Source organism: Rhinolophus sinicus, chromosome 5, assembly GCF_057876585.1.
Source record: "Rhinolophus sinicus isolate RSI-liver-muscle chromosome 5, RSI-T2T, whole genome shotgun sequence".
NCBI lineage: Eukaryota > Metazoa > Chordata > Mammalia > Chiroptera > Rhinolophidae > Rhinolophus > Rhinolophus sinicus.
The window spans coordinates 75,235,559-75,260,014 of NC_142505.1; the positions used below are offsets into that span (position 1 = coordinate 75,235,559).

At 36.7% G+C, this 24,456-nt stretch overlaps 1 protein-coding gene across 12 annotated transcripts in view; it reads right to left on the reverse strand.

Annotated features, from left to right (window-relative positions):
- RAPGEF6 (Rap guanine nucleotide exchange factor 6) overlaps positions 1–24,456 on the reverse strand; it is a 183,036-nt gene that overhangs the window by 58,134 nt on the left and 100,446 nt on the right. For all 12 annotated transcript variants that reach the window (XM_074313473.2, XM_019756032.3, XM_019756037.3 and 9 more), the window contains 7 exons: positions 16,196–16,373; positions 14,064–14,200; positions 11,019–11,177; positions 10,296–10,448; positions 7,524–7,688; positions 4,883–4,990; positions 2,587–2,790 (listed from right to left, as the gene is read on the reverse strand). In XM_074313473.2, coding sequence (XP_074169574.2) covers positions 2,587–2,790; positions 4,883–4,990; positions 7,524–7,688; positions 10,296–10,448; positions 11,019–11,177; positions 14,064–14,200; positions 16,196–16,373 — 1,104 coding nt within the window. The remainder of the gene's footprint in view (positions 1–2,586; positions 2,791–4,882; positions 4,991–7,523; positions 7,689–10,295; positions 10,449–11,018; positions 11,178–14,063; positions 14,201–16,195; positions 16,374–24,456) is intronic.

Genomic DNA, 24,456 nt, shown 5'->3' on the forward strand with positions numbered 1-24,456 from the left:
AAAAATAATTGCCCGTGTATGTACAAATTTTAGTGAAATATTCTAAATGCAAATTTATTGCTAATTTAAAAGAGAGTAATTCATTTAAAAGTGGTACTCTAAATACATCTACTATCATTTCCAGCCACTGACTGAGTCAGGCAGTCCAAAAGCAACAGGCTGACTGCAGTGGGTTCTCCTTACGTGTGACACTGCTGATCCTTTACAGCAGGGCTTCCCAAATTTGCAGTACCTCAGATCACACAGGAAGCTTATTTTAAAAATACCAATTCCAAGGAAAAAGGATAGAGAGAGAAACATAATGAGCAAAAAACCAGCAACACAGAGGACAGATCTCAGGGACTGACACAAAGATTCCAGAAGGATGAAAATAAAAAACAGTGAGAAACAAAACTTCAGGAAAAGAGAGGGAAAAAAAAAGAAAAATCACAGAAGTAAAATTCCCAGAGTTGAAAAAAGTATTGAGTTTACCTATGAAATGGATCATCTAATACCATGCAAAGAAAATAGAGATTATTTAAAATATATCCCGATGAGAACTGTGAATTCTAAGGACAGAAAACAAGAAACTACAAGCATCACTGCAGGGGTCAGGAAGTGGGGCTAGGGATCGAAGGTACCTAAAAAAGAAAAATAAAGGTTGGTTTGGACTTCTCTTGAGCAGGACTAAGATGATGCGATCCTCTTCTGTGACTCTGACGTTCTGAGGGAAAAATAACTGTGGCCAAAGGATTTTCTACTCCACTGAACAAAAGCATCAGACATGCAGTAACACATAAAACTACCGTATCCATTTTCCCTTTCTGAAAGAAATACTAGAAGACTACCGGAGATGAATCAAAATAATGGGGACATATGGCACAGATGAAATGAAGCTGATCAATGAAATCAGCAATGGAGGTGTAAATGTCTAAATAATTGTTAGTAATAAACTCGTAAAACTTAACACAAATGTCAAAAGTATTCTTAAAAGATATATACTGTTAAAAAGTGACTTAATAATCTAGATCTAAAAATCTAAGATAATTTCAATGATGCCTGGGAGGACTGAAGAAGCAAAAGCAGAATAAATTTCTATCCCCTCTCAGGAATAAAATCATCGGAATTTTTTTTTTTCTGTGAAGAAAGAGATTCTTAAATGTGCTTACAATAAAATACAGGAACAATAAAATACGGACTCCAGGATCTTAGCTACTAGATATTCTTAATAAGTCTGGAGTAAGGCCCAGAAATCTCTATTTTTAAAAAGCTCCCTTAAGGGAAGACAGGGATTGTTACAACTTTGTATTTGAGTTTCTATTTTTTTTTTTTTTTTTCCCAAGGTGCCGTGTTCAATCTTAGTTGCAGGGCGCGGAGCCCACCATCCTTCACGGGACTTGAGGAATTGAACTGGTTGAGAGCCCACTGGCCCATGTGGGAATCGAACCGGCAGCCTTCGGAGTGAGGAGCATGGAGCTCCAACCGCCTGAGCCACCGGGCCGGCCCGTATATGAGTTTCTTAACTCCTAGCACTGTTGGTATTTGGGCTGGAGAGCTCCTTGCTGTGAGTGCCGCTGTGGTGGGGTGTGCAGGCTGATGAGCAGCATCCCTGGCCTCTATCTACTAGATGCCAATTAATCTCCGAGTCGTGACAATTAAAAATATCTTCTGACATTGCCAAATGTCTCCTGGGGGTGGGGGTGGGGGAAATATCACCCCTGGTTGAGAACTACTGTTCTGTAGTATGGAACTTTTTCTAATGTGAATGCCTCAGTATTTTAAAAAATAATAGTATGGCTCAGTTAAAAATAAAATAAAGCCACAATCTAAATGAATGAGTGAACAAACAATTTTTAAATGGGAAAAAGTAAGCTTCCCAAGTGATTCAGCTAGACTTGGGAAACACGCTTTGGCATACATGAGAATCATTTTGTTAGAAATACAGATTCGCAGACTTCATCTCTGGAGAATGTGATAATAGGTCTGATGTGAGCCTAGGAATTGCAGTTTTTAATAATAAGGTTGTCAGTAATCACATTTTGTAATACGATGCTCTAGTTACCTAAAGACAGTAAGGAGAGACGAAATCCCTACCAACTTCCTCTCAGTATCTCTTTTCCAGTCCCTTAACCTGGCCCACTCTGCTTATGGATCTGGTTCTGTTATCACATGAACATTATCTAAGCTGAAAACACCATTTATGGTAACCTTAGGCCACTTACATTTTAGAGCGCTATGAGTGCGAGTGCTTGCTCCTTCAAAGCTTGCAAGGGTGCTAACTCACATATTGATCTTTCTGGAATGTTCTGAAGTTGCCAGGTATACAGCTTTTTAATCCTTGGACGATGGGCAGGACCATTCAAAGAAGGTCATGCTGATAGTGCCCAGACGACCATGCTGTTTCTGGCCAAAGTTTGCATTAAAAGTAATAGATATACGACAAATGTAGTTTTTAAATAAACTATTTTTAAAATACGTCTAACAAAGAAGCTCAAAACAGTATTTCCTTATATTGATCATGCTTGCTTGAAGAAATACCAGATGAGAAAAAAACAGCAGGCATAATACTTAGAAGGCTTTCATTTAAGGGGTTGGTTATTTACCTACCTGATCACCACGTTTCAGTCCAGCATCAGCAGCTTTGCTACCAGGTTCTACTCCTTCGACAAAAATACCAAATCCCTTCTCACTCCCTCCATTAAGGCTGAAATGCAGCGGGGACTCCCGGGAGGCCTTCTGCAGCACCACCTGTCTCCACTTAGCCTTTGCAGCACACGCAATATTCAGCAACCGGAGGTGACCATTCATTTTCTAGAAAGTAGAAAAGGGTAAAACGTATACAAATGTAGGTGTCTATTCCTACAGACTTAAAAAAAAATATCACCTAAAATTATTAGAATTTGAGCTACATTTGAAATACAGAGTGAAGAACACGTTAGCCGGGGTAAATAACACTGGAAGAGGGAAACTTCCACCCCAGTGCTCTCTCAAGAGTATCTCTTAGTATGACTTTTAAAAACCTCCAGATAATCACAAGTTAGAAGAGATTTCAAAGTGATGCCTCATTTAGAGAGGGATGACAAAAAAATTACTTCTCATTTCCTGAACCTTCCTAATACATACTCTACTGCTTATCTCCTGGCTTTTATATAAAACCAGAATCTTTTAAAACGTTTATTTAAAACCTTAAATGACTTGAACCATCTTTCCAAATACTGTCTAATATTCAAAGACACATTCAAGTCTCCACCTGTTGCAGGAATGTTACTCCTGTATTATTTTAGATCTTCCTTAAACTTAGTAATACTCTAACTTCCAGATCCTAATGCCAGTTTAATATTCAATAATTCTCAAATAGTGTAATACGTACAAATCTCATGTCTTTAACAAGAGTCTAAAGTAATTTCAGGGTAGGGACCAAAAATGATACCTGTTCTGATCCTATAACACCTTGGAGTATAAAACATAATTCAATAAGTACTTGATGACTGACTGATTTACTGGGGAGAAAAACATCCATGACTGTAAGGCAGCTTCTATTTTCCATTAGCCTCTGAATATCTATCTACACAGTCAGCACTGGGAGAGCACATGATGGTGTTGAGTCTCTATGGCTGCTTAATCAAGTTCCCCAATTCCGTTCATTCTCAGAGCAGACTGGCTACAGGAACCAAGGAGTAGGAAAGGGGACAAAAATCTGCCAATTTCCCCCTTCTATGCAACTCAATCCCTATACTCTATGCATAATAACAGTAATTCTTGAGCATTTGCTATATGCCAGGTTTTGTTTTCAGATTGTTACATTCACTAGCTCATTAAATTTTCCTAACAACCCCAATAAACTAGTGACAACTAACTATAAAGTAAGACAACTGAGGCACAAAACGTTGGGCAACTTGTCCAAGGTCACATATCTACCAAGTGGTGGAGTATGAATGTTAATTTAGGCAATCTGACTCTTGAGCTGCATTATTATTTATTTCCTAAAATTTCAAGTTGCTTGGAGCGACAACCCAGTTGCAGTTCAGTTTTATATCTAAAAAGGAGAATAAAACGGATTCCTAAATAGCTACTGTGAAAGCTAAGAGGACCTTGAGGGGATTACCTCAGGTGTTGTAGAACAAATGAAATCATAGGCAGAAAGGAGAATTACAAAGTCTAATCCAGATCTGATATATAAAATAGGCCTTAAAGGTTACGTAGTTTCAAATAGCCAGATTGCAAAAAGAGAACTCCAGCTTGAGAGAAGTGACAACAATGAAAATCACCTGGTTGGCTATAATCAAGGATGCACAGAAAAAAGGCTGAAAATGTACACGAGGGACCTGAATATATGGGTGAGGAACTACTTTGGTAGGAAATACTTTGGTTTATTGACAAAAGAGAGTAATATTGATCTCATTTGTGGTTTAAAAACAATCTTCTGGCCACAGAGAATGGACTAGAAGGAAAAGAGGCTAGAACAAAAATCAGCCAGCTAGTGTAACAGATCAGGCATAAGGAAATGAGGCCCCATACTGGGGAGTGAGAAAGAAATGGCTCAGAGAAGCATAGGAAATATGTGGATGCCTGAGTCAGTGACCTGGTTAACTGAGCAACCAACTGGACATCCTGGCCAGCGAATTCAAAGCGAGGGGGCCCACATGTGCACCAGAGTTTATGAGCCTGGGGGACTAGGAGGTAACATTATCATCAGTCTTAAAACAGAAACAGAAGAGTCAGGAAGAAGCATGATTTGTTTGGATTGGAGTGGCAGAGGATGAGCAGAAGATTAAATACGGATTTGGAAGTTCTCAGAACAGACATTCAAAATACAAAAGAAAACTGTTCTGAATTGCTCTTCTAGGCGGTGGCAAGGCGGAATCCCTAAACTCTAAAGAAGATAAATACTTTTGAGCCTTACTGTATCTTCCAGATTTTTTTCAAATTCTTCCAGAAATCGAGTCATAGCAGGATCACCTTCAAAATCATTAAAATGATTATTTACCCATAATAATACAATCCGTGTTACCTGTGGAAACATGGAGGCAGCATATTGTTATGAGAGGCATTCTTTCACAAAATAGATTCCCAAGCATGTCCAAAACTGAGAGGGAATTGCATTTTACAGCTAGTCCCCTACCTCCTTTCCTGTACCCAGAAAGTTCATTCTAACAGAAAGACATGGTTTCGCTTGAGCTTTTGTTTCCCTGCGTACACAAGTAACAGAGGCAGCCAAGACTCTGGGCCCTCAATGAGAAAACACAAGCCTGTATGCTAAGTAAGTACATGGGATGCATATTTCAGACAGTACCTTAAAATGCCAGCTCCAAAAGGCAGGCAAACGTGTCAAAGGTGTGTCTATAGTCCAAAACATGTTTAACCAAAATTATAACAAAAACAAATTTGAAACTTCCTTTGTTTATAAATACCGTTAATTTTCAAAGTTGTGATTTATTTCCTTTGTGCCATAAACAGAAAATTAAAAACAAATGAAAGTTACCTTGAATAATGTGTCTAGCTAAAATGTAAGTATTTAAGTCACATGTTTTTAAAACTGTGGTGGAATACACACAATCCACCATTTAAATCACTTTAAATGCACAATTCAGTGGCATTTAGCACATTCACAGTGATGTGCAACCACCACTAACACTAGTTCCAGAACATTTCATCGGCCCATCCCCTTTAAGCAGCGACCTCCCATTTGCCTTCTCTCCAGGCTCTAGCAGCCACTAATTTGCTTTTCTGTCGGTATTTGCCTATTTTGGATTATTTCATACAATATGTGGTGTTTTGTGTCTGGCTTCTTTCACTTAGTATAACATTTTCAAGGTTCCTACAAGTTGCGGCATGTATCAGTATTTCATTCCTTTCTATGGCTGAATAATATGGCCGTACCACATTTTGTTCATCAATTCAACAGCTGATGAACATTTGGATTATTTCTGAAAACGTTTTGGCTATTGTCAACAATGCTGCTATGAACATTTGTATACCAGTCTGTTTGCACACCTTTTTAAAGTCCTTTTGAGTATATACATACCTAGGAGAATTACTGGGTTATATGGCAAATCTATGCTTAACCTTTTGAAGAACCACCAAACTATTTTCCACAGCAGCTATACCATTTTACATTACTACCAGCAATGTATGGGAATTCCATTTTTTCCACATCCACATCCTTGGCAACATTTATTTCCTTTCCTTTTTTTTTAAAGCCACCCTAGTGAGTGTGAAGCAGAGTCTCACTGTGTTTTTGATTTGCGTTTCCCTGTGACTAATGATGTCGAGCATCTTTTTCATGTGTTTGCTAGCCATTTATATATCTTCTTTGGAAAAATGTCTATTTAAGTCCCCTGTCCATTTTTAAATCGTTACCTTTTTGTTGTTGAGTTCTAAGAGTTCTTTTTATATTCTAGATAGACCCTTGTCAGGGATATAATTTGGAAATATATTCTCCCATTCCATGTGTTGTCCTGTCTGTTTTGGTAATGTCCTTTGATGTAGAAAAGGTTTTAATATTGATGAAGTTAATGCTTGCGCTTATGGTATCACATCTAAGAAATCACTGCCAAATCCAAGGTCATGATTTTTCACCCCTTCTTTTCTTCTAAGAATGTTATATTTAGGTCTGTGATCCATTTGGAGTTAATTTTATATATATGGTGTAAGGTAAGGATCCAACTTTATTCTTTTGCATATGGACAGCTAGTTGTCTTTAAATCATTTCTGTTCATTCTTAGCATCGTTGACTTCCTTAGTACCAAAACAACTATATATAATTGCAAAGCAGGAGGGGTGGGGGAGGGAGACAAGCTTGTAGTTTTGGACACTTGAGTTTCCTAAACAATAGAAATCCACAGTCCAGCTACGTCTAACTCATTTCCTTTAAAATACAACTCAGACACACTATGCAGTTATGGCCCTACTTTTATTTTTCTTAAAAAAACTGACATCCTACCAATTTGCAAGGTATCACTAGTCTTTCCATTACATGTACAAACACCCTATGAAATAGAGTAAAATAATTTATTCAAAATAGCAAACAATGTTGAATGCAAAAAATACTCAAAAGTAGATTTAAGTAAGTCACAGCAGATATAAATTCAGGTTAAAAAAACATTGTTTTCAAATGACTATAAAGTCTAAATTAAGAAAAATATATTCTATTTGGGGGCTTACAAACAATAGAAATCCTCTTGAAAAAAATTTACTTGGCAAATATTCTTTCTAAACTATTAACTTATAAATGTTTTATAGACCTCCAGAAACAACTAAGTATTTTGATAAAGTTAAAAATATGCTCATGCTGCTATCATGTTTTCTGAATTTACAGCTACACCACAGCCTTATTTCAGTTTTTGTCTTTTAGGGCTCATATCTACCTTTAATACGCTATTTTGTCATAAAAGTAACTACACTGAGATACATCAATACTGACTCACTAATTTTTTAGGTGAATTAAATCTTAACAAAATAAACATTTATCAATTGCAAAAGGTTTTATGAATAAAACTTAAAGGTTAAAATCACTTTCATGCCTTTATATTTATGAAACCAACCTTATCCCTTAAGCTGTCAATTTTAAACCATTCCAATAGTTTGATGCCAACATCCAAAGGACTTTCAAGAAACGTCCTGTAAGTTAACAGAAAATCTTCTATGTAGGTTGGGTCCACAATGGAATGCTCCTCTATTAAATGCATGATGAGACGCTCAGGTGTTGCCTAAAAATCCAAGGACAGAAAAGATTAGAAAATAAACAAATAGCTCAAAAGCAAAGAATTCCTATTAATTACTTTCCTGTGTAGCCATGCCTTAGACAAATCCTGGGAGAAGAATTTTACCTTAAAAGCCCTTAGCACTGGGAGTAGTCTCTATCGGTTGTAATCAATCAGCACCCAGAGGTTTAGAGAGAAAAAGCAGAGGAATAAAAATTTATTCAGCCAAAGCAGTTTTCATTCGTATTTCATCTGAGCAGGGTTTTTAAACTTCACTGATTTACCCTGGTGTGGACTGTTACTTCCAAATCTACTGCAATGGGGGGATGTTATGATAACCATCTCAAGACAACAGACGGGAGAGGTAAGAGTAAAACTTAAAAAAACAAAAAAACAACAACACATACACAAAAAACTTTCCTTCAAATTAATCATACTCCAAATTCTCTTCTGCCTCAGGCTATAAGGAACACACCAGTTCAAAGATAACATGTTTTATTGTTGTCACTTTCCAGAATAGAAGTTTCCTCTTCTATAGTTTCTCCATGCTGGTTCATCATTTTGAGAGGAACCAGAAGTTCTATAAATAGTTTTTACATTTAATTCAGAGTTTTAACAGCTTGCCTGTCAACAAATTTATAAAAAGGAATATAAACAGCATTTACCTACTGCTAATCTTTGAGCTTCTAAATCAGTGTTAAAATGTATTACCTTTGCAGCCTTTTCAAAAGAGGGTACAAAGAATATAGAAATAAACCAGGTGTTGTGCCAAATATAAAAACCAACTGCTGCCCATAACCTCAAATTCCAATTTGTTGCATTCATCCAAACAATTTAATTGGTCAGAATAACTGTATGGTAAACATCTAATACTAGCAATGTTCTTATCTAAAAATTTAATTTTTTAAAAAGCTACCCACTTCTGACAACGTAATGTAAATCATTTCTCCAGAAGGAAGTCAGAAGTAAGGCTCTTCATAGAACACATTATTCCTAATGTGCTCCCACCCTCCAAAACATTCTAAAAGTACCAAATTGGGTTTATCATTTAGGCCAGAACTTAAATCTGGTTCTTAGATCATGTATAACTAAGTTGGGGTAGAACTCATCAGCATGTTAAAGAAAGGCCATTATTCTGATTGGCGAATCACCGAGGCAGGATAGCTGTGGAGATTAGGTTGGCTAAATATTGAGGAAAGCTGTGAAGACTACGCCATGTATTTAACACTTTATTTAAAGATGAGTCATGCAGAGGCGTGTCACTAGGGTGCTCATCAGCATCCAACAGCTGGGATGCTGGGAGACACGGAGTGAAGAGTTGGCTGGCGAAGGAGATAGCTGGCATGGTTACACTGGCATGGTACAGACTTGTTTACAATGGGCGAGTAACTAACTATGCAGAGCATAAAAAGAATTGGAGAAAATATGTACAAATATAGTACAGAAAGGCTAGAAAAAACTCTGGAACAGTACTGGAATTGGGAGTACTGGTATGAACTCATGAGTGTTACAGATAAATGGACAGCTATGCACAGTTATAGGTGTGCATGTATTTATCGTTAATACACACATATATTTCCCAGATCTGTCTGAGGGGATGCTCGAGGAGCACTGACACCTCAGTAGCAATGCACAGAGTGAGTGCCCAGATCTTGGTTTCCAAATGCTGTTCTCCACTAGAAGGATTCTAGGAACGCTGGAGAAATGGCTGATTCTAAAGCTGGAACAGGAAAAGTACAAGACAAACCTGGAACACCTTTTTTGCCAGATGATAAGAAAGCTCTCAAAAAAGGATGGGGACATGTTAAAAGGATACAGAAGTCAGCCTTAAGAGGGTCCCACTGGCCAAATCTGGGACAATGTGACCATTGAAAAAACACTGATGGTAATAAGGGAATACAACACACGAGCCCACACCATTAAATTAATGCGCGACAAGACAATGCTCATCCTTAATTTCCTGTCTTAAGAACTACAACTGCCCTATTTACAACTAGAGGCCTTTAAAGAGACAGAAGTGTAAAGGGGTGGTTGGCAAGGGGTGGGGGAGAGGGGGAGTTAGAGAGAAGGGAAAACAATATGGACATCATCAATATTCAGACTAAACCATGCTGATGCTTTTGATTTACCCTTTTTAGCCCTAATAAAACCTTGGCATATCATCCCTGTCTTCAGATAAGACAACTGTGGTTCAGAGAAGTTAATGTCTATTTCCATGTCACAGAAATCCAGTAAACACTCATTCTGCATTTTCATCTAGGACTCCTTATGTCTTTATGGCTGGTCCTTTCATTTTCTGTTTTGTTTCTAAATATTGCTATCTCTGATGAAATTAATTCCCATTATAAATGGATTACAAAATAATTTATGAAGGAAAACTTTGACCAGTATTTTCTAAAATAATATCCTATCCATACTGGTATGGCACTGTCACCCTTTATCAATAAAAATGTGTAAAATCCAACTTAGAAAAAGACAAAAGAACCAATACATTTATTTATACTTCAAAATTAGTGAATTACCTTGCACTACTGAAAAAGTGATTCAAAGCCTGATAATCAAGATGAAAGCTTCATTCTACTAGGGACGAGAATAATAAGTAAAAACACCCACCTTGATTACAATGTGTCCTTTCCTGGTTCCGCTCCGATCTAGTTCACGGTGCTCATGCACCATAACAATTTCTCCCTCTTCCTCAACTTTATGGGTATTTTTTTCCACATGATTTAAAATTCTCCAGTAATCCTGCTGGGCTATGCAGACAAACTGTCCGAGAACAACATGGGGACAATTAATAAACCTATAGTACATAAATATATCACCATGCACCAAGGCAGAGCAGAAAGGTAAGAAATCAAGTGGCATCGGTTCTTTTTATTCAATCCTTTTAACCCTTAACAAAAGTCAAGGAGAAATAAATTCACGCACAATGAGACCTAAGAAGTTTCTGAATTTGAAACTCTGCTCTAAAAAGAGAAGTGAAAATCTGCTTCTCGCAAAACTGACACTACACAAAGAAACATGAAGCGGGAGTAAGTTAGAAACAAACAACTCAGAAGTTCCTATTTCTTTCCTTTATTTAAAAAAAATAGGGAATGAATTGGCTAATATCGGATAGAAATTTAACAAACCAACGTCTATTTGGTATATTCTCTTTTAAGAGTTTATAATTTGTTCAATTTCACAGAGTCAGATATAAAATCTAGTTTCCTTTATTGACTGAACTTTTGAAACGCATAATTTTCAAATGACACTATTTTATTTTAAGGAAGGACTAACAGGCTCAGCCATCTTAAATCAACAAACAAGAGTACGTGACCGAAGAGATAAGCTTACCTGACAATCATCTACTTTAGTCCTAACAACGCCATGCATGTACTGCTTATCCAGAGTGGGAGTAATTCCAAAACTATTTCCCATAAAGAGATTTTCAACTTTTCCATCTGAATGACTGATTTCTACAGTGCCGTTTAAAATTACATACCATGAGTCAAGCTATAAAGAAAAAGACAGGTTTTAAGAATCCTTTTAAAAAGATAGTTATGTTAATTTTGAAAAATAATCAATTTATGGAATTTGCGTAATTTTAAAAAGAAAGACCTGAATACATTACTAAATGCTCTTGTCAGTAATACCCTATGCCTGTCTGTGCAAACCAATGAAGGCTATTTTATTTTCCTCTTTCTTCTTTTAGTCACCAAATGAATTCAGGGACTTTCAAAATTGACCAAATAATGTAATGGTTAAGACCACAAGCTCTTGGAATTTGAATCCAGACCCTGACATTGACCAGTGTCTTTGGGCAAGTTGTTTAATATCTCTGGGCTTCATTTTCTCTATTGCTAAAATGGGCATAATAGCACCTACCACAGAACTTTTGTGTTAAGTAAATGAGTTTATACAGACTAAGTGCTTAGAACAGTGCCTTGCACATAGCAAGCACTCAAAATAAGGTAGCTAGTGATTAATTCAGAAAGACTATTAAAAGCATGAATGTTAAGGCATATCTAATAAAACACCATCCAAAATTTATCCTAAGAAAACATTGCCTTTATTTATATAGAGGCATTTAATGCTCTAAAGAGATATAATCTAAAGGTGTACTGTGTATCCCTGAAAGACCACTTATTCTAATTTAGTATCTATCTCTCTTATTCGTGTAAACTTCCAATAGTTTTCATGTGACTTAAGGGAAATCTGAATTATCAGTTCTGAAGGATAATCAAAAAATAAGAAATATTTTTTCAGAAGAATGCTTTTCTTGGCTATTGCAAATATAAAACACACTCCTTGTGGAATCTGTGGATTACATAAATTACTTGAGGACAGAGACTGTATCTGTTTCACCATTATATTCTCTTGTGTCGACATTAGTACCTGGCACAGGTACTAATATTTATAGTATAGCATTTTAGAATCTCTCTCTCTCTCTCTCTCTCATCTATCTATCTATCTATCTATCTATCTATCTATCTATCTATCTATCTATCTATCTATCTATCTACCTACCTACCTATCAATCTAATCTAATCTAATCTATCTAATCTATCTATCTATCACTCAAATCTAATCTATCTAATCTATCTATCACTCAAATCTAATCTATCTAATCTATCTATCTAATCTATCTATCTAATCTATCTATCTATCTATCTATCTATCTATCTATCTATCTATCTATCTATCTATCTATCTATCTATACATACATACAAGTTTTTAATTATGTACTGAAAGTAAATTACAGGAAAAAACTTTAAAATCCAACAGAGGACAAAGTCACGATAAACACTCCCACTGAATTCCCTTGGGGGTGAGACTGCAGTGCTCAAGATAAACATCACAAATATACCAGAAACTTCGAGTTGTCTATGCATTCACACACTGACATGAGCCACAAACATTCCTTCACAGGGACAGACTGTACTTATTAGCCTAAAGCAGAACCAGATTTTGCCATAAACTACAAAATTTCCAATACAAAATTATTATTTATATATTTATAATTCATACAGATGCCCTACCTGTGATTTTAGAAAATAAAAGCTACACACTGTACACTCTTAACTCATAGCCACAGGCAACAATTTTGGATGGAATTTCTCCCCCAATAAAATGAATGGCATATTTTAGGTATGTACATGAAGGCTAAACAAATTTTTGTTGACAGAACTGTGGAAAATTAAAAGATTACAAAAGTTTGTGGAAAAGAAAATGAAAGCTCCTCAAAATCCCACTGTTTACACATTTGGTGTTAAAAGTTTAGTTTATTTTTCACCTATGTTTATATCATTTTATATTGTTGAAATATTTAGACTATCCTGCCTTTAAACAACTTAATACTGTATTCATGTGTTCATCCAGTTTTATTTTTTTGAGCATATCCTATGTGTCAGATATTTTCTAGGATATGGGGGAAAAGCATGTAAACAAAGCTGGAGATAAGACCCTTGCCCTTAAAGAATTTCCATCAAACTTTTAAAATAACTTCAATATCTACTTAATATTATACACTGTGGCTGTGTAATAATTAAATTAACCACTGCTTATAACTGAGCTATATTTTGGTCGTTTCCAATTTTTACCGTTATAAATATGCTGCAATCAACACCTTTTGGCATAACTCCTCATGTTTTATATCATGTCCTGAGGAAAGACACTCACAAGTGGAATAAGTTAGAAACTGTTAATACTTTGAGGCCTATGTTAAAAATTTCTAAATGACTTTCCAGAAATACAAGCAGGGTACAACAATGCTCACTGATATTCCAGCATTATTTTTTATCAGTTTGATAAGAAAAATAGCAAAGTACTTCCAAACAGCAATAATACCTTTTAATTCCTCTGCATTCTCCCTTCACTGAGCCACAAGTTGCCATCAAGCATTTCTGAACACAGACTTGCTACATAAATCCCTTGCCTGACGTTAGACCACTATGAAGCACAGGTATCAACACATTGCCCTCATTCTTTTTTTAAAATATATAATATACAAAAGGGATAAGGAGAGCTGAGTAAATACTTGGTAAACATTTTAAACATAACAATGACAAAAATACCAGAATAGTAGTTATGACTTTTTTTAAAAAAAAGTCTTATTAATTTGAGAAGTGAAAATGAATACGGTTCAATGATTATCTGTTAAACATTTATTCTGTGCAAGGTGTGCTAGGAAATCAAAATTAAGACAAAGTACATAAAACAAAAATAACAACTTAAAAACCTACCCTTAAGAAATTGTAATTATTCTAAACTTGGCACTTATTAAAAAAAACTGTACACATTTTAAGCCAGGATTTATACAATTTCATGGAAATTAAATTATTCTAAACATTAGCTCGCTCCCATACTAAATATTATTTAACATTTACTTGCTAACTTACCTCTTGTCCATCTTCAAGAATAGTAGCTCCTGCCTGCTCTACCACTTCAAAAACCATCACTGAGCAGAGTTCTCTCCTTACAGACATGGTCATGTTTGCAAAAGCAGGGAGCTGGTGCATAAACTCCAGTAATTGTTCTATATAAAAACAGAAATTGTAGTACAGAGACCATCAAGGATGACACTTTAAAGCTACAGTGAAAATTTATAATCCAATGCCCAATTTCCTAATCAACTTGTGGATTTATCCTGCTGAAGTGGAGAAACCAAGGCACAAGATGACTGTTGGCTAAAAAAATCAATTATCCGGTTAACAGATACATTCAGACTCACACGAAAATATAGGCATATTAGAAGAGACCAGAACTCACAACCGCCCACACAGAACCAGGAACTGCACAGATTCAATTTATCTGATTTGCTGGCCTGAGATGCCACTCCATAGTGGTTCGAGTATAATGGTGTCCCTGGATCTAACAGATCAGGGAAAAATCCTTTCATCTAGTTCTTACTCGGCTAGAGTTTTTACGAAAAATTGTTATTAATAAATGTCAATAATTAATTAGAGATAACAGATGTGAATTCTAATTCAAGATTTGTCAAAATATCACAAGGTAACTCTCTTTAACCAACAAATGTTTGAGTGCCTTCCTTAGGCCATTCCCTGGTATAGATACATGAGTAATAAAGGGGTGAAACACAAACAACTATATGGTGCTATCTACCCAGATAACTGGGAGTTAATTATATTTCAATTTTTTAAAAGCTTTGTGAAAATAACACAGTATACAATTCTTTATTATTAAAAATGGACTTTCAGTTTCTGTCCAGATAAGGTTCACAACATGAATCTAAATTGAAGGTTACTTAACTATATTATAAGTGATTTGAGGGGCAAGAAATGTTGAAATGTATTGATCTTTACTCACGCAGATTACCACTATTATTAGTTGCAGCATTATGACTATTATAAAAGGAAAATCTAGGATAAAATCTTAATTGAATCGTAACAATATAATACTAAGTATTCTTTGTCCTTAAAGATAACATTAGATCTTTAGTATTATTAGTCAACCTCCCAAAGTACAGTAACTACTTCTGTAAGAAATTACATAGAAGAAAATTCAGTTTTAACCAAAAACTATATATATATATATACACATATTTTTTCAAGCTAGAGAAGTAAAGATAACAATTTCGATAACAAAAATTTTTTTTAGAAAGCTAATCCATGGCCACTGGCCACTGATACACTATGTTTTAAATGTCGTATGGACATGAAGCGGAAAGATCACTTTAACGGAACCAAAGCTTTTGTTTCATAAATTTGTGCAGCCAGGATGTGAGGGTGATCAGGCTGTGACACTTGTCCCCTTCCTGTCAGGGTTGATTCAGTTGAGCTGGCTGGTGAGGTGGGTGCCCCCTCCGCACCCTCAGATCCAAGAGCATCCCCTCCCCAAGCTGTGTGCTGGGTTATGGAGGACGATCTTCCCTGACAGAGGAGGACGGTTCTCAGTCAAGGACATACAAGGAGCTGTGCCCCTGGCTAGACCCTCCAAACAACCTCTCAAACTGGGGCAGCCAGCCTAAAAGATGTCCCCAATGATCCCTGCCTCGTGATATCTCCGTCCTCATGCAGTCCACTCCTATACCGTAAGAGGGCTGCTCCGCATGACAAACAGAACTTGGAAGAAGCGAGGAAACCAGATCGTAAATGACACTGTGGCATCTGCCTGTCCTCTCTGGCACCTGCCTGTCCTCTCTGGCACTCCCTGCTTTGGGGGAAGCCACTGCCACTCTGTGAGGACACGTCAGCACCCTCTGGTGAGGCACACACGGTGAGGAATGGAGGCCTTGTGCCAAAAGCCATGTCAGGAGACCCCTTGGAAGGAGGTCTTCAGCTCAGCCCAGCGAAGACTCCATGGCTGCCAACATTCTGATTACAACCTCAGGACACTGAGCTAGAACCACTCAGCTAGGCCACTCCTGAATTCCTGACTCACAAAAAGTAGGAGAAAATAAATGTGTGTTGTTTTAAGTCACTATGTTTGGGGGCAATTTATTATGCCTCAATAGGTAACTATATATAAATTAAACTATAAAATTTTTACTGTGAACAGAGGTATTTCTTACCAATGTCATCATCAGTTTTATCTGCAGGTTCCTTTTCAAGACATTCTCGAACAAGATCTCGCCCCTGCAGTGGATCTGTCCGATCAATCTCTTCATCTTCCTCTTCTTCATCTTCAGAATCAACAGGTCCTTCTGGAAGACGTGTTAAATCTACATCTCCTACCTCACTTTCTGTGGCCTACAGAAAGAAATCTTGGTCACTTATCATTTCATGTTATAAAAATTATATTCACAGTCTAATCAAAACCATCCCTCCCTACCAAATATTATAAAGAATCAGGCAATACTGTATACTGTATCAAAAGCAAAATACTTATTTATAAAACGGGTTTCTCTCTGCCCAAAATACAGACTCATTATTCCACAGTGTGACATCTAGGTGATTAAATTTGAGCCTGTCAATATAAAACGGTTAGGAGACTCAAACATCACTAAATGTTTTAATACCTGTTTTCCAACAAACACTTGTATTTTTTAAAAGTACATTTCCTAACACATGAAGCGCAGGAAAGATAAAGACAATTTGCCAACAACCATTTTCTAAGTACCTATTAGTCTACGCTGACTGTTGCAAATAAAGTACCATTCTCTCACCACTGAGGGTTAAGCAATCATGTAAACTAAGAACAGAGTATAAAAGAGGTAAATAGTACTGAAAAGTATTAAAACAGACCAGTTGTGAAGGAGTAAACAAATACTGATCACTTCCCAATACCTTACTGTTGAATCTCACATTGTGCCAAGAAGATCAGAAATTATTCTAAATCTTTTATATAAATAAACTTATACTTACAACCTCAACTCTGGAAACATATTAGTCTCAGATACTTGTAAAGGAACTAGCAGATTTTTAAAAATCTAAATTTAAGTATCATTCACAGGAAATAATGAAGATGTCTTTTAGGAAATAAAATTGTCCTGAAGTGGATTCATAGGCACTATTTCTAAATATTCCACTCACTAGATTCATATTAATGAAAAAGCATGAGTACTGAAGCAGTAATAGAAACAAATGAGTTGAACACAGGAATTTCATAAACAAGCACTCAAATATGAGTATTAGTAAAGACTAGGGCATCTTCAAATACTTAAGTCTCATCTCCTGTATTGAACATTTAGTGTTTTGTCTGCCCAGGAGAGGATCTTCCTTCTTTTAGGGAATTGCTGTTCCCCTTCAACTTAACCCCGAGACTGCACTGGGGAACAGTGCCTTGCCCCGGCCCTCTATGTAAGCTAAGGTAGAAAGGCTTCATTTCTGGATTTTTATAATTGGAGCTGGAAGGCAGAGTGTCCTTTTTTCTCTGGTTCCTGAATTGAAAGAATGTGATGCTGAGCAGTCTACTGCAGCATGGGAAAGCCTTTCTGTGGTGGGAGAAAACGAAGCCAAAAGGCAGAGAAAGGGGCAGGGGAATGGGGAGGAAATACAGTGAACAAAAAAGGCAGACATAAAAAAAGAAAGGGATACAGAGCAACAAAGCAATAGAAATAGAGCACGTAGAACAGAGAAAGAGCACAGCACAAAGAGTACCTATGACTGAAAGTATCACAGGAGAGGAAGAGCAAGCAAACTAGGGAGCCAAAGGTGGGGGAGCAGACACACCTGCAAGCATCCAGGTTCCCTGAGGCCAGAACTGCCTCTGCTTTCTCTGTGGGTCAATAAATTATCCTTTCTGGGTTTTGTTAATTCAAGTTAAGACTCTGATTAGTGCAACTGAAATAGACCTAATTTGTTTGGTAAGATCGTTTTCTTTACACTTTTTTTGTTTTTCTGCACAGCTTCAAGTAACAACAGCTAGTTAACAAATCAGATGAAACACCCAACTTGAGATCTATAAAATTACACAAGCTGTCTGGTAAAGATCGTATAGGGGCAACCCTACCTCATCTCTAGCATGCTCTCCTGAGTTATTTTCTGGCTATGGAATATTAAAGGTTTAAAAGTGGAGTATATTTCTGAATAATCCCTCTTTGGGACTACAAACTCGCTAGCAGATTACAATCCCTTTTCAAAGATAGCAGTTTTAATTTAAACGTGCACATGCTAAAATGACTTTTCCAAAAACCTAATTTTTATATATACATTATTTTAATCTAAGAAACTAGTTTTTAACACTAAACACTGAAGCAATATTTTCTATACAAGTTCATTTAACTTTTCAAAATACAGTTCACACCTGGAATAGCCTTTTTCCATTTTATCAATTCTTAAGGACAACCTACCTTATAAATTTGGGTTCTTAAATCACCCTGTCCTCATCTCAGTCTCAGGTTTTCATCCCCTGACCCAGACTATTTCAACCAAGCCCCATTTTCACCTTTTAAATTATGTCTGATAAAAAGAGAGATGGCTCACAACATAAAAAGGCCACATGCAATTCAGTTATGTGGACAGCCAGAAAGGCTTATTGTCATCTGCCTGAGTAGTGAAGACTTTTAAGAAAATAACTCTTGTGAACACAGTGCAATATACAGATGTATTATAGAAATGTACACTTGAAACCTATATAATTTTATTAACCAATGTCACCCCAATAAATTTAATTAAAAGAAGAAAGAAAAAACTCTTTAGGGAGAATGCAAGTCATGGGTAGGGTTTGGGAGAAGGCTACCAAAAGAACTCCTTTAGGGATCTTTTAAGGCCATATGCAAAGGAAAGAATTTAATCTATCCTTAGAATTGTCTTCCCTTACCTGTATTTTTTTCAAAGTACAAAGCAAAGAAAAAGGATGAACAAAATCAGTTAAGAGAACATATTAAACTGTTAAAATGTTAAGGGTATACGAACATGAATAAGGGAGCAAAACAAGATCGAATATAAAATAAACAGTGGCCAAAAACATGCTCGGAAATTAAAAGGTATTTGGTAATTTAACAATTAAGTAAATAAAGTGAGCAATACAGAGTCCAAGGTCTAATTCCTTGACTAAACAAAGTAAGCCAGGTCGTTTGGTAAATAAAAGTAGATATGACGACCAGAATGATGCTTCTGAGGATGCAGTTCCTGGGCAGAAAGTTTCATTCTCTAATAACTAGATAAGAATTAAAAAAAACACACATGTATCCACAATGTCCAACACAATAAAAACATACTAGACAGGTGAAGAAGCAGGGAAATGTGATTCATAACCAGGAAAAATATCAGTCAACATAAAGAGACCCAGGAATGACAGAGATGATAGAATCAGAAGACATGAATTTTTGACATTTATTATCAAACTCAAGAACTTAAAAGAAAATACAAACAATTAATTAGGGGGAAAATGGGAATTCTCAATAAAAATATGTAAACTGTAAGAAGAATAAACTTGAAGAAGGGCAATAAAAACTACTCAAACTAAAAACAAAGACAGGAAAAAAGCCAAAAAGAATATTTAACAGAGCCTCAGAGACTTGTATGATAATATCAAAAGTTACAAAAAATGTAGTTCAAAAGATATGCCACCTTATTTAAGGCAGGGTACACAAAGGATCAGAGCCCTGGCCTTTCAACCACTTTATCCTAGCACTTGGTATACAGCAGACAACCAAGAAGATTATGATAAATGAATTAAGAAAAAAAGCACATTGGTGAAATTGCTAGTAAGGCAAGCATTAAACTTCTCGTGTTTTTCCTTTCCTGCAGTATGAATGGGTCTCTATGTATATGTGTAAATATAATTTGGTGAGGCAGACAGTCTGAGGTGATTTTCTGATGACTTGGCCTTCCCAAAATAAACCACCAGAGGATATCCTTTTCCTGTTTGCATCCAGATAAACACGAAGCAACAATAAGGGGAACTCCAGGTTAGAATGAAAAGTTATACAAACTTACAAAAACTACATTTTCAAACTTAGAGCACATATTAAGCCAGAACCTTAGGCTTTCAGTACTTCTTTTTTCTGCATTCCCACTTTGAGTATTCCACCCAACCTTTTTCATGGACTGCTTAGTCCTTATGTTTCTTCTTTGTCTTTCTGGTCAGAGCAAGAATCCTGTGGAATTAATCCTTCCCAGTCGTGCTGTCCAGGCTAACACATTCCATAATTTCTACAACAGGGCAGGTAGGCAGGCAAAGTAAAGCCTCCTTTAGTTACTACCGTGTTTTCCCGAAACTAAGACCTAGCCAGACCATCAGCTCTATTGCATCTTTTGGAGCAAAAATTAATATAAGACCTGGTAGTATATTACATAAGACTGGGTCTTACATTATAGTAAAATAATATATTATATTACATAAGATTGGGTCTTATATTATAGTAAAATAAGACCGGGTCTTATATTAATTTTTGCTCCAAAAGACGCATTAAATTCTTAGTTTCGGGGAAAAACGGTAGAGGTGTAAGGTCATAACTTTCTGCAATTTATTTCATGTGGAATTTTAAAAAGAGAGAGTAGTCGAAGAGAACAGATTTTTGACTATAACACAGATGATATTCTTAACAGAAGTAGTAAAGACAAGTGGAAGAAAACATGCAGCAGGGCAAAGCTGGCTGAGGTGTAAAAGAACACCCTGGTGGAAAAATGGCACCAAGAGTTCTGGAGAGATGGGCAGCAGAGCCATGAAGTTAAGGACTCATGTTGCCAGAGGCAGTAACTGAAGCATTGAGAGTTCTAAGAACATGTATTTCCTACATAGAAACTAAAAAAGATAGATGGGGGATGAATGTGTGCCTCCTATTATTTAAAAGTACTGTCACGAGTCACTTAAGACAGAGACGTTCTGAGAAACGTGCAGTTAGGTGATTTCGCCCTTTTGTGATCACAGAGTACATGTACATAAACCTAGAGGGCACATACTACACAGCCGGTCTGTAGGTTTCAAGCCTGTACAGCATAACACAGTACTGAATATTATAACTGTAACACAATGATAAGAATTTGTGTATTTAAACATACCTAAACATAGAAAAGGCACAGTAAAAATACGGCATAAAAGAATGTGTGTGCGCATGCACACATACATTGGGAGGTCCTGGGGGAGGGCTGTGGAGAGACGTGTAGTTGGGGAGAGCAGTCATCAGGAGGGAGGGTGGGAGGAACTGAGACAGGGAAGGAAGAGAATGAATGACAGAGAAAGGGACAGCACAGACGGAGAGAGATCCAGGAGATAAAACTTGAGAGGAGAAATAATAAACGGGAGAGGGGGCAAAAAGAGAGAGAGGGAGGAAGGGGAGTGGGAGGAAGAGATGTGAATTTGTGTGCAGGAGTGTGCGCGTGCCTGTGTGCAGGGCGGGCTCCAAGTCCCCCCTGCACCCCAGCACTCTCCCCTTTCTCCCTGGCCAACTCTGGGCCTCAGCTAAGTCTGGGTGAGCAGAAGTGGGTGGCCAGTATGCTTAGCCTCCTCCTTAAACCACCCAGAGCTAGCAGTAAATTCAACACTTTAATTGGGTCCAGCCTCTTTTTTCAACATCGCAAACAAATTTTTTGCTTATAATCCATTAAAATCTTATGGGTCCACCACCGACTGAAACGTTGTGACTGAACTGTAAGTTCATGAAAAGACAACTGCTCTAGCTCAAGAATGAACATTTCACAATGCTCCAGCACTTGGAAAAGACCGAAATAAATAGAAAAAGGAACCCAGAAAAAAACACTCCTATTTCTCGAGTATTCTTTGAGGATACATAAAATATTCTACCCAAGAACATTCTAACATCTTAATGCATATTTTTAACTAAATTTTAAGCTAATCTGATTAAAAACATATCCACACCGAAACCATTACTTGCATTTTCCCCAGACCATGGTAACTGCTTTATTTTGAAGTTTCTTTGAGAATCAAGGGCTTTTATTTTTAAAGCAGAAGATATGAAAATTCTCAAGAAGAAAATGCATAGGAACATAGTCACACGTTTGGCCACATAAAACGGTGTAAACAATTTTCCTGTTAAGAAACGCCGTTGGGACGACTCTCAGATTCTCTCTTTCCCACAACCCTACAAATGAAAAATACTTGCATCATTTCCCAAGGCTTTGCTTTACTATTACAAGCCACAACTGGGATAGGTGATCATTTTTAAAATCTCCCAAATGCTGAAATTCAAAATTCGGATAACCAAACCACTTCAATTGTCTCTGGCTAAGATATATATGATGAAAACCTGAATCTGTAACTAATAGGTGCATTAATAGCTTTAACAAGTACTCCAAACGAGGCCTGAGGCCAGGGAAAGACGAAGAGTCCAGCACTGATAGTTAACTCTTTTTTTTATTTTTATTTTTATTTTTTATTAAATTTATTGGGGTGACAATTGTTAGTAAAATTACATAGATTTCAGGTGTACAATTCTGTATTACATCATCTATAAATCCCATTGTTTTCATTGCAGCTTTGTTTACGATAGTTAACTCTTAAGCTCTCTTTTCTTCCTTTGTTTTCGTCCTGAGCATCTGACTGCATACACACAATTTGGTTATAACAAAATGTATTATTTTCCTTACCCATGTTTTTTTTTAATTCCAGAAATTTTGCATTTTGTGGGATATATTTTATTAATCTATTATGTTCTTATTCCTTTTACCGTCTACTAATTACTACTTTCATTTTTTTCACAATTTATTCAACTTTTATTTTTAACTGTACACTCTATTTACATCCACTTTAAAATTAATGTTCATCGAGAAAAACAAAAGCTTAAGAACATAATAAAAACTACCCACAAACCCACGACCAGTAGAAAAACACTGTTACCATCTGGTCCGCTTGAACTGATTTACAATATAAGTATACGAATATCAAATACATGTAAGTATGTATGTATGTATATGTATTTCTTTAAAGATTCTGATTTCTCTTCCTTCTGTTTTTATTTTTGTTGGTTGTTTGCTTTAACCTTTATACTGTTTCTAACCTTTGGCTATTGTCCTAAAGTCTGAGTTTGAAAATTTTTACCTGTTTTGGCCACTCTTAAAAGATTTTCTTACATATTTGCATATTTGACTTTTGCATTATAATTTTCTCCTTTAAATCCTGACTGGTTTTGGTTCTAGAATTTCATTATTTCTGCTCCTTTTATTTGTCCACTCTCCCTAATTCATTGAGCTTACTTTTTAACCTTATTGGTTAACTTCGTAAGTTTCACTGCATCACCATTTAACTATATGATTCCATTTATATGACCTTCTGGAAAATGTTGAACTATCAGGGTAGTAAACAGACTGGTGATTGCCAGGGGCTGGGAATCAGGAGAAGGAGTTGATTACAAAAGGGCATAAAGTGCTTTCTTTCTATTAGGTAATGGAGAGACAATGGAAATGTGTGTCTTTAGGTAGGCTACACTGAAGAGGATGAATTTTTTATATGTAAATTACATCTCAGTTAACATCAAACACAAACACAATTTATGATCTCGGAAGAAGAACTGATAGAATTTAGTGCTGAAGGTGATGATCAAAGGAGGAGAGAGCCAACGGTAACCTTCAGGTTTCTGGGTATGAAAAGGTATCTTCTTCATTTTGTAAAGGAGATACTCCATTGACATGCAGGACAGCTGTCGACAGTCTACCCAATTTAAAAACGAATCTCCTAAAAGCTAGAATGAGCTAGACAGTACTACTAAGGAAGGAAAACATATGCAAGGTTGGAGCAGGACAGTCACTCACAGGCCATGGCCCTACAGCAGTAGGTGGACTCCAGCTCCAGCCCCAGTCCCAGCCCCAGCCTCAGGCGGGCCAGCCAGTAGGTGGATATCCTGTAGATGCTAACTTAAGTGCAATGCTTCAGAATCTCCTCCAGGATCTTGCCAAAGATACAGAACCCCACTGTGCGTCCATCTTGCAGTTCGCAGTAAAGCAATGGCTGTCCCAAATGACCTTGAATTGCAGTCTGTGCACTATTCTCTTTGCCCTTCTCTCACAATCATCTAGGGCTCTGTTCCTTTCTCCAAAAAGGTGATCACATCTGCCTTAGAATCGGATAGACTAGTGAGACTAGGTCATCTACAGTTCATCAGCACCACGTCTCTGTTGTACAGCTCTCCTAGCAAGGTCCAGACATTCCCACTTATCCTGAGAGAAATCTACAGCCATGTGCCTCAGGGTTCTTCTCTAGAAAAAACTGGAGTCCACAGAAGCCATAGCTCTACTTTGACTTGTGCAACAATTCTTATTTCTTTCATAAGGCACTTCTGGTGAGGGGAAGACTGCATGGAGCCCAGCAACTGCACAAACACAGTAAGTGGCCCAGAGCCATTACATTGCTTTAAACTTTACTTTTAAAAAATGTCCTGTTCTGTCTACTATAAAAATGACAAAAAGGAGATCCTGATGGCCAGAGCAATGA